This window comes from Pogona vitticeps, chromosome 4 (assembly GCF_051106095.1).
Source record: "Pogona vitticeps strain Pit_001003342236 chromosome 4, PviZW2.1, whole genome shotgun sequence".
NCBI lineage: Eukaryota > Metazoa > Chordata > Lepidosauria > Squamata > Agamidae > Pogona > Pogona vitticeps.
In genome coordinates, this window is record NC_135786.1 from 140,619,361 (window position 1) to 140,629,864 (window position 10,504).

Here is a 10,504-nt window from a genome sequence, read left to right on the forward strand (position 1 = left end):
CTTGTTAAAACAAAAACAAGGGAGCAATCAGAACTTAGTTTGAGACAGAAAAGCAAATTCTGGCCCTGTGTGAACCGTATCGGTCTGATTGCCAGAAAATAGCAGATGTGCGTCTCAAACTTATTGCGCCATTGGGTGATACTATTATCCTGAACTTCTGAGATTGCGCGACAACGTCATGTTAACGAGGCACGGCGCAGTAATTTAGGGCCCGATAGTTGAAACGGTCCCAATTGAGACTTTCCAGGGGCTCCCACAGCACAGTGCCGAAACTGTAGGGATTCAAGAAAGCGGCATTTCCACAAACAGGGATTTGCACGAGGGCAGTATTACTGGGTATCATAAACCTAAATTCTCCAGCTAAGGTTATTGTGTAGCTGGAACTACGTTCGGTCCCCGTGTTTGCAGGAAGCCCACACTTTGGTAGGTACCTAAGCGGACATACACGTCACACAATCCAACGGCCGCGCCTGCACGGCAACGGCCGGTCTTCCTTTGTCTGTAGGAGGCAGCGAATGGGCTCGAGCCCCATTGTCGGGCCTGCGAGTACTTCCGCTCTGCAGCGGAGCGCGGCTAGTCCTTGCAGATTCCAAAGCCGAGCCGCGTCTTCTCTATGGTTCTCTTAGTTGCTAAGAGACGGAGACGTCCGCTTACACGCGCTGCCCTAGCAACACAACGGTGAGCTTCAACCGTTCCCAAAAAGGTGAGGGAAGCCGAGGCAAGGAAATATCTTTGCCCACAAGGCACCCCCTGCCTTTTTTGGTTGTTGTTTTGGGATCTCTTCGTTTGGGTTTTTGGTTGTTGAAGTGGGGGAGATTGCGACCTTGAAGAAGGGGGCGGCGGCGGTGTGTGTGTAGGGGGGGGGGGGACACACGCGCACTCTCCCCCACCCTGTTTTATCTAAACCGCAACCCTGCGAGGTGGGTGGTAGGAGGAAGTGCGTGCTGAGCTCACAAGGGCATCCCGTGAACCAAAAAAAATCTCTCCATCCAAAGGCAGAAATGTCAGCCCAGTTCACGATCTGGAGACAGCTAGTCTAGATTTGTGGTGGGATGTCGCCTGCAGTCCCCAGATAACGTGTCTTTTGTTTAAAATCTGTACACGCGGATTTTAAGCGTAGATTGTTAAAAAGAGGGGGCGAGGGGGCTTCCTACAATAGGTAAAAACAGTATCTCCAGCCTACCTAGACTTGTCTTATTTATCAGCTTATTTATTTGTTGATATTTCTGCTTTTCACCAAGAGTTCAGGGCGGCACCGATGGGCCCCTTTTTCTCAATTACCTAGAGACCCCAGAACTGTGGAAGCAGAGAACTGCCCCTGAATACTTCTCCCATACAGTCAATGCAATGTAAATCTGTGCCTTTATCCTCAGGACACAAAAGTAGGGAGACGTTGGTCTGCTTTCAAATTAGGTGATCCTGTAATTTATGGGTGGCTCATGGGGGAGGGGGGTAGGAGAGATGTCTCTTCTGAAATTGTGGGAAGAGGGCCCTCCCCATTTGGTCCAGGAGCGGCATCTGCTGTAGTTGTCTCGAATTTTCTGGTCTCTTAACCTGTGAAATGATTTGATATTCCGGTTGCCACAAAGATTCACATAGCAAGCGGTAAACAGCAGGCAAGAGTGTGAAGGCTCTCGCTGGAGTGTCGTGCTCCCTCAAAAAGGAACAAGAGGCTCAGACAAACCCGCCTGCACCACCCATCAAGACCAAACAGCAGGGAGTTGGTACCCGGGAATTGGAGCGGGAACTGTTAAAGATGACAGTGGTCACCCAGACGGGATGAATTGGAGCGAAGGGGAGACGGGGAGAGGTCTGTCGTAGAGGCAGGAATGGGAAATATAACGGGAGGCAGACGTAATACCAGGAGGTTGGGAAATGATATGGGTAGAGGATTCTTGGACTGGGAAATGGGAGAAGGTACAGGTTCACAGAGGGGAAGCTGATTACCGAAGAAGAAGGCGTCTACTGCAGCGTCCTTCTTATTGGGGGGAGTTTGAGGCCAGAGAGTGTCACAGGCGACTCAGAGAGGAGGAGGAGGCAGTAGACAGGGAAGAGAGAGAGAGAGCGCCGAGCATGGTGTCTGGAAGAAGCCCAGAGGAGGGGGTACTTAACAGACCATGGACCCCTCTATGAGGAGAGGAAGACTCTTACGGGATGGAGGTGCGAGATGAAGAGACCACCCCATTACTAAACCTTGAGATAGAGACTTCTGAGTTGGAAAACAGTAATCCGTTTTTGAAAGAACTTTGGGATGAGTTGAGCTGTAACCCCTTTGTTAAAGACGTTTGGATGCCCTTGCTGGACCCGTTGGAGATGAGAGAAACTGCAGAAGCTGAGTTTGGACAAAAGGATTTATTGTTACACATTCCAATAAAAGCTAGTTATGATTTTTCAACATGAGTGTCTCCAGAATCTCAGTCAAAACTAGGGGAGGCAAAGTACGAACCCCCACACAAGCAGTTTATTTATATATATATCCCGCCCATCTGATAAATCTATACCACTCTGAGCGGCGAACAACAACATATATACAATTATAGTAACATAAATCCAAAATATCAATTAACAAAACATAACATAAATCATAAATAATAGATAGATAAGGAAAGAAAGATAAATTAAATTAGATTAAATGCTGGCAGGAGGGAAGGCCTTGACATAGAGCCATGTTTTTAGTTGAGTTTTAAATTATCTATCTCCTGAGAAATCTATTTGTGGGACAGGAAGCAACAGTTAGAACTGGATATGGAACAAATGATTGGTTCAAAATTGGGAGAGTAGTATGACAAGGCTATATATTGTCTTCCTGCTTATTTAACTTATATGCAGAATACATCATGCAAAAGGCAGGACTGGATGAGTCCCAAACTGGAATTAAGATTGCCGGAAGAAATATCAACAACCTCCGATATGCAGATGATACCACTCTGATGGCAGAAAGCGAGGAGGAATTAAGGAACCTCTTAATGATGGTGAAAGAGGAGAGTGCAAAAAACAGTCTGAAGCTCAACATCAAAAAAACTAAGATCATGGCCACTGCTCCCATCACCTCCTGGCAAATAGAAGGGGAAGATATGGAAGCAGTGACAGATTTTACTTTCTTGGGTTCCATGATCACTGCAGATGGTGACAGCAGCCACAAAATTAAAAGACGCCTGCTTCTTGGGAGGAGAGCAATGACAAACCTAGACAGCATCTTAAAAAGCAGAGACATCACTTTGCCAACAAAGATCCACATAGTCAAAGCTATGATTTTTCCAGTATCAATGCATGGGAGAACGACCATAAAGAAGGCTGACCGGCGAAGAATTGATGCTTTTGAATTGTGGTGCTGGAGGAGACTCTTGAGATCCCCTGGACTGCAAAGAAAACAACCCTATCCATTTTGAAAGAAATCAACCCTGAGTGCTCACTGGAAGGATAGATCCTGAAGCTAAGGCCCCAATACTTTGGCCATCTCATGAGAAGAGAAAAGACCCTGATGTTAGGAAAGTGTGAAGGAAAGAAGAAAAGGGGACGACGGAGGATGAGATGGTTGGACAGTGTCACCAAAGTTGTCAACATGAATTTGACCCAACTCTTAGAGGTTGGAAGACAGGAGGGCTTGGCATGCTCTGGTCCATGAGGTCACGAAGAGTCAGACACGACTTGACGACTAAACAAACAACAAAAGAAATAGATTCAAATTTTAATTTTAGGTTCATCAGATGATAAACTGATTATTATTTATTATAGCATCAGATAAATACTTTCTTTGTTATACACTGCTTTTGAACTTCCCCAAGGCATCTGGAAGGCCACTATTGGAGACACTACTAGTGCTGAGCTAAGTAGACTTGTTGCCTGATCCAGCAGTGGTGGTTTATTCAGGAGGCTTTAAAGCGGTACAATGTATATGGCTTTCTGTCAAATAATCACACAGAAGTGGAAACCCTCTAACAAAAGTGGATATCTGTTACTGAAATATTTAAGCCATAATCCTTGTTTTACTATGTAATCTTAAAGTGTGTTGTTATATTGGTATGGGACAAGTTTCCCTGGTTGTTTCCTAGTGAATAACCAAATATGGTAAATAATGGGTAAAATCTTGTTATTTAAAAGGAGAGACCAAAACTAGATTTAATTCAACTGTGAATCTTACCTGGGTTTCTTTTGGGGAAATTGTTCTCTTTTATCCTAGTCTATCTTGAATATTATTTTGAAGACAAAATGGGATAACTGTATGCTGTCCTGTGCAAGCCCAGCACGTACTTCCTCCTACCATCTACCTTGCAGGGTTGCAGTTTATATAAAACAAGAAAAGTGGGAGACAAGAGTGTTATACACTTGATGGTTTTTCTAATTGCAAGTCAGCTATATGTAGAGAATATAATAAAATGTATTTACTGAATGATAACGTTCTTTTCAGTTCTTTTAAGATTCTGGTTTAGGATCTGGAGTAACCATGCCTGTTCCAGATGTTATGTTCTGTGCACAGCAGATTCATATTCCTCCTGAACTGCCAGATATTATGAAGCAGTTTACCAAGGCTGCTATTAGGACCCAACCACGTGATGTACTCCAGTGGTCTTATGGGTGAGTAAAAAATCAAAGTTGATTCAGCCACTGAAATGGCTAGATTCAGCTGCCAAAATGGCTCTTATTTTTAAAGAGTGCACTGAGAGCTGGCTGCTATGTCACAGCAATCTTTAGTGGTCTCTATATCAATCCAGAAGAGTGATTAATATAAATGAAATCTGTATTTCTGCACCAGTTGCCTTTGTTGGATTGAGTTGTGGATGCATGGCCCTGTTTGCAATCAAAATACAGTGGTGCCTCGACTTACAAAATTAATCCGTATTGGAACAATGGCCGTAAGTTGAAATTTTCGTAAGTTGAAGCATCATTTCCCATAGGAATGCATTGAAAACCGATTAATCCCTTCCAGTTGAAGAAAAAACTAACCCCACCCTCCAAATAAAAATAAAACACTGCAAGCCCCTGGGCCTGCAAAAAATAAATAAATCTAAAAATAAATGTAAACATAACCCCATCAGCCCAATTCTACCCTGCAAAACCCACCCAAAACAGTTTAAAAAATGCAAAAAGTGGCACCTTACCTCACCATGAAGCCTCCTGGCCATGCTCAGCCGCGTGGGCTCCACCACCGCCGAAACTGTGGTTGGCGGGAGCCCTCTTTGAGCCAACCCGGCCTTTCTCCGCCGCCACACAGCTTTTCTGCCGCCGAAACCACTGCTGATAAGCCCAACGTAAGGCTGGGAAGCCTGTGGCGGTGGCGAGAAAGGTTGGGAGGCCTCTGGCGGCGGCGGTCACAGTGGTGGGGAAGCCCGGGAAGCCTCCAGTGGCGGTGGGGAAGGTTGGGAGGCCTCTGGCGTTGGCGGGGAAGCCCAGGAAGCTTCCAATGGTGGTGGGGAGGCCTCTGGCAGCGGCAGTCACGGCGGCGGCGAACCCCAGGAGGTCTCTGGTGGCAGCGGTCACAGTGGCGCTGGAAGCCCGGGAGGCTGAGCCTCCCTTTTCCTAACTGTTGGGGTGAAAGAGCTACAAAGAAGCAGCCTCTTTGCCACCAACGGTTTGACTTTCCCGCCCCTTTCCCCTGCTTTTTTTTCCATTTGTAAGTGGAAGCTCCGGTCACAAGTCGAAGCAGAATTTTGTGGCCAGAGCTTTTCGTAAGTCACATTTTTCGTAAGTAGGGATGTCCGTAAGTCAAGGCCCCACTGTATGCAGTTGTTCAGTTCACTATAAACCAAACAAACATCATGATACAGTATGGTAAATGCACAGAAATGTGCATCCATGGGTCCATTGACAATCAGTATAAACTTGCTAATTTGATTCACACTCTTTGGTGGTTAGACATAATCATCACAAAGATAACTGAATGTTGAAAATCTTGTCATTCCTAATTTCTATAATGTCTGTAAAGAAGGAAGTGTGAGATGCATATTAACTGCTTTCACAAAGGGGGTCAATCCTTCCAGTTTGCAGTGACCCCAACAAAAAAAATCGGTTTCACATTCTAAAGGATTGCTAGTCTTTCATTTACATAGCGTGTGTGCAACATGGATCTTCTGTTCATATCCTGATTTTGAAAAGTTTAACTATATTTGTTTTTTTTGTTTTTAACAGTAACCTTATTTTTGTATTTGTCCTGTCATTAGATATTTTTATGCTATGTCAAAGGGAGAACCACTTCCTGTGAAGGAACGTGTTGAACTGCCAGTGGCCACACAGAAAAATGACACAGGTCTGACACCAGGACTCCTTAAAATTTTGCATAAACAGGTAAAAAAGTTGTTGCAGTACTTGTCTACGGAATTTGCAAAAAGAACTGAATCCTGGAAAAAAATAGTCCAGAGATTTTACATGGTTCATGCTGTCTAAATGAATGTTTTAGGTAATTTATCAAGATGATGCTTTGAGTTTCATATATGATATTCCTCCCCCCAAGCTTTCTGAAAAGGGAACTATAGAGACATCAGAACTCCAGAAAAAATGGAAGAACTTATGCTTGCCAATGGCACAGCTGTACAACCTCCTGCACCTGGACAACTTTGTAGATGGAGTGGAATGGATGAAATTTTTTGCACTTGGTTGCAGTGCGCTTGGTGGGGTACGTAGACTTGAAAAAGTCTTTCTTATCCAAAATGAAAATTGTATATTGAAACTGAATAGTTTTTTTAAGCCTGTGTGTCACTAGTTTGAATATTTTGCTTATTTTTTTGTAGCCAAATAAAGCAGAAGTTCTTGTGTGGTAACCAGACACATGTACAGTTACCACAAAAGACTGTTTCCACATTATTTGGTAGCAAGTGCTTGTTCTCTGAAGTGACTTTTGTAGGTCACATCCGGGTGAACAGATCACTTCCATGTAAACTTTATCTGGAATTAACTGTAATAGAAGTTAAATTGGAATTAAGGTCCTTTCTGTGCATATCCACGATATGTGCTTTATTCCTGAATTAGCTGTCCTGGTGGCTACATATCTTGAGCTATATGTACAGTATCAGAACAGCCAAGAGTGAACATCTGAATTTGCCTTGTGTTCTCATGCAGAAGGCAGTAGTGTTTGATTGTTTTGGATCTTCTCAGTCTTTGCTCAGTTCCATGAAGCATGCCTGTGAAATTCTAACAAATGATCCAGAGGGAGGAGCAGCCCGCATTCCATATGATACCTTTGCATATATCTATTCCTACCTGTCAAGCTTAGATGAGGAAATATCGGAGGAATCTGTAGAGTCTTTCCTCAGAGCTCTTAAAGAAGAAGTGTAAGTATTAACTGGATATGTGGATCTGTTACAGTCCAGTTCTGTAAGTATTAATTGGCTATGTGGATCTGTTACAGTCCAGTTCTGGCACTGGATCATGCTTCCTTCATAAAATTTGCATTGTAGTAGAACAGGCTCTGTTATGAAGTGATGTTTTGCAAAAGCAGATGAACAGTCTTGCTTTGCAGTTTACTTTAAAAGGTGGCTCTTAAGAGTCATTGGAAAGAGTTTAACAAACCATTTCTCCCTTAGCTGCTTTTTACAGTGTGCTACTTGGTTTCATGGAGGGGCGTGGTGGTGCTGCAGGTTAAACCGCAGAAGCCTCTGTGCTGCAAGGTCGGAAGACCAGCAGTCATAAGATCAAGTCCACGTGGTGGAGTGAGCTCCCATCACTTGTCCCAGCTCCTGCCAAACTAGCAATTAGAAAGCATGCAAATGCGAGTAGATAAATAGGTACCACCATGGTGGGAAGGTAATGGTGTTCCGTGTCTAGTCGCGCTGGCCACTGTCTTTGGACAAATGCTGGCTCTACGTCTTGGAAATGGGGATGAGCACCACCCCTAAAGTCGGACACGACTGGACTAAATGTCAAGGGAAACCTTTACCTTTACCTTACTTGGTTTCATATATTAGTCTCAGAACTAGATTGATAAAAAAGAGATCACAAAGCAATATTAGTGGTGTTTGCATCTTACAGCTTAGCAAAGGCTACAGCAGAGAACGGAACTGGAAGACATCTGTCCTCTTCCTTTGAAAAGGAAAGTGTTTGGTTTTGAAAGACAGCATTGTGAAACAATGTTCAATTATCTCAGGACATGACCATTGCATATTTTAGCCTCTGATCTCAGACATAGAGTTCCAGGAAAATCGCTGTTAAGCGAAAACATTGTAAAGCGAAAAAAAAACCCAATTGAAACACATTGAAACCCCTTCAGTGCGTTCCAATGGGTTCAAAACTCACCGTCCAGTGAAGATCCTCCATAGGGCAGCCGTTTTCGCTGCCTGTCTTGCGAGGAATCCGTCCTAGAAAACAGCGGGGAGCCATTTTGTTTACCCGGCGGTCATTTTGAAACTGCTGATCAGCTGTTTTAAAATCGTCATTTTGCAAAGAATAGGTTCCCGAAGCAGGGAACCAATAATCGCAAAGCTAAAAAACCCCATTTAGACTATCATTTTGCGATCGCAAAAAGATAGTTGTAATGCGGTTTCACCATAATGCGGGGCAATCGTAAAGCGAGGCATGATTGTACTTAAGGTTTTTTAGTCTTTCAGTTGAGGTATTCCCTTTCTTCCTTTTACCCATCATATATTCCCTTCCTTTTCTCGCATTAATATAATGTAGCTTTTACATTTGCACTATACTAATCATAGTTACTTTTATGAAGGTTTTGCATACTAGCTTTAGACCATAGCTTTATGCTCTTCTTTTACACTAACAATGGTTAGGGTTAATGCAGATCAACTGCTATTCTGTGACTGATGCTGAAAGACAAAGAGATTGGGATTAGTGTAGAAAGCAAGAGAAGAGTGTCCGGGTTTTGCTCCTTAACTTGTTAATGTTAAGTTCAGAGAAGTTACTGCATCTGCATTAAGTCAAAATGCAACAGCATTCAGGTCCTGATTGAAATGCAATATTGTAATGTTCTGTGAAAATACTGTGCTAATTATTCCATATGCCAGTGCTTTTGTGCTTGAATTGCATGCATGTGTAATGAGAGTAAATTTAGAATATTAATGAAATTAATATAGAATAAAGTGAATATAGGCTTTTAAAAAACGAATAATGTTTTGATTTTTTAAAAAATAGGTCATGTAAGGAATATATGGTTGGAGTTGCAGATTTTTCTTCTGTGCAGAAGAAGTTTTAAGACAAGAAAGGCAACAATGATAAAACTTCAGTACTCTAACTAATACAAAATAATGAAATAACATATTGTACACATGTAATACAAACTTTTGTTAATAATATTCCACATGCAGTCTGTTTTTGTGTTCATAAAGTGATAGTAATGAAGTAATGCCTCACCATTTGATTGCCTAAAGTCAGACTGTGATGCTTTGTCAACCATGGAATGTTAGCTTTCGAAGAGGAGCATCCAGAGTCAATGGATCAAAGGAATATTTAAACTTTTAATTGCTGGGGATATTTACTTATTGGAATGCCATTATCACGTTGGCCATTCAGTAACATCTATGTAACTGCATATAGTGCAATATAAAACCATCTGGTTTTGACACATATTTCAGCACAGTAACCTACTACATAACTGCTAGACTGCTGCTTGTTAAATTGAGAGGGACATAATACAAATTTTGCACAAATGGTTTCTGTGACTGCATGCTACATATAGCATTCTGGGCCACACTGTCCATTGACTGGTACTAAATTATAAGTACACGCACAGATATTTATAGAATTCACAGAGCCCGATGATATTCTGGGCAATTTTAATGGTTCTCTGTAGAGCTTTTTTGTCCGCTACAGAGCTTCTCCCAAACCATGCCAGAATGCCATAGGTTAGGACACTCTCAATGGTGCTACGATAGTATGACAGAAGTAAATGCTGAGATAAATTTAACTTGCCGAGCATTCTCAGGAAATACAGCCTCTTCTGTGCCTTCTTCACTAGCATGTTGGCATTTATATTCCATGAGAGGTCCTCTGAAATGTAAGTGCCCAGAAATTTAAAACTACCAACTCTCTCCACTTCCTCGCCATTTATGTACAGTGGTAAATGTACATTTCTCTTCCTCCTAAAATCAATTATGAGTTCTTTAGTTTTTTTGATGTTAAATGTGAGATGATTTTCTTTACACCAAAGTATCAACCCTTGTACTTCTTTTCTATAAGCAGACTCATTGTTATTTATGAGCCCCATCACTGTTGTATCATCCGTAAATTTAATAATTGCGTTGGTGTTATACAGTGGGGTGCAATCATGTGTGTACAGGGAATAGAGGAAGGGACTTAGCACACAGCCCTGGGGAACTCCTGTACTTGGTACCAGGGTAGAAGAATGGTGAGATCCCATCCTTACTGACTGTGGCCTATCTGTCAGAAAGTCCTTTATCCACACGCAGATCTTCTGAAGTAATCCCAGGTTGATCATTTTAAAAAACAACCTATTTGGTAGAATGGTATTAAAAGCAGAGCTATAATCCACAAACAACAGCCTCACATAAGTTCCCTGATGTTCTAAGTGGCTCAATACAGTATGGAGTACAATGGACACAGCATC

At 42.4% G+C, this 10,504-nt stretch overlaps 1 protein-coding gene and 1 long non-coding RNA gene across 4 annotated transcripts; one reads left to right on the forward strand and one right to left on the reverse strand.

Moving 5' to 3' along the window:
* The first annotated feature begins 326 nt into the window (after window positions 1–326).
* Window positions 327–9,233, forward strand: ROPN1L (rhophilin associated tail protein 1 like). 3 transcript variants are annotated; one of them, XM_072998484.2, is made up of 6 exons: window positions 327–423; window positions 4,409–4,575; window positions 6,159–6,282; window positions 6,449–6,610; window positions 7,090–7,265; window positions 9,073–9,233. In XM_072998484.2, the coding sequence occupies exons 2-6, from the start codon at window positions 4,445–4,447 to the stop codon at window positions 9,131–9,133; spliced, it is 654 nt and encodes a 217-aa protein (XP_072854585.1). In that variant the 5' UTR covers window positions 327–423; window positions 4,409–4,444; the 3' UTR covers window positions 9,134–9,233. The 3 variants fall into 3 exon arrangements, with proteins under 3 accessions (XP_072854585.1, XP_020652799.1, XP_020652800.1); XM_020797140.3 differs by lacking the exon at window positions 327–423 and adding an exon at window positions 524–703; XM_020797141.3 differs by lacking the exon at window positions 327–423 and adding an exon at window positions 524–678.
* On the reverse strand, window positions 3,528–4,270 carry LOC144588604 (uncharacterized). Its single transcript, XR_013544224.1, has 2 exons — window positions 4,142–4,270; window positions 3,528–3,655 (listed from the first exon to the last, which is right to left on the reverse strand). It is a non-coding gene; the product is annotated as an uncharacterized LOC144588604 (long non-coding RNA).
* Window positions 9,234–10,504: the final 1,271 nt, after the last annotated feature.

Excerpts from the sequence above, each read along its gene's own strand:
- ROPN1L (XM_072998484.2), top strand. The coding sequence starts at position 4,445 with ATGCCTGTTCCAGATGTTATGTTCTGTGCACAGCAGATTCATATTCCT. Across the intron at positions 6,283-6,448 it reads TTAAAATTTTGCATAAACAG|CTTTCTGAAAAGGGAACTAT; the intron begins GTAAAAAAGTTG and ends CCTCCCCCCAAG. Across the intron at positions 6,611-7,089 it reads GTTGCAGTGCGCTTGGTGGG|TCTTTGCTCAGTTCCATGAA; the intron begins GTACGTAGACTT and ends GGATCTTCTCAG.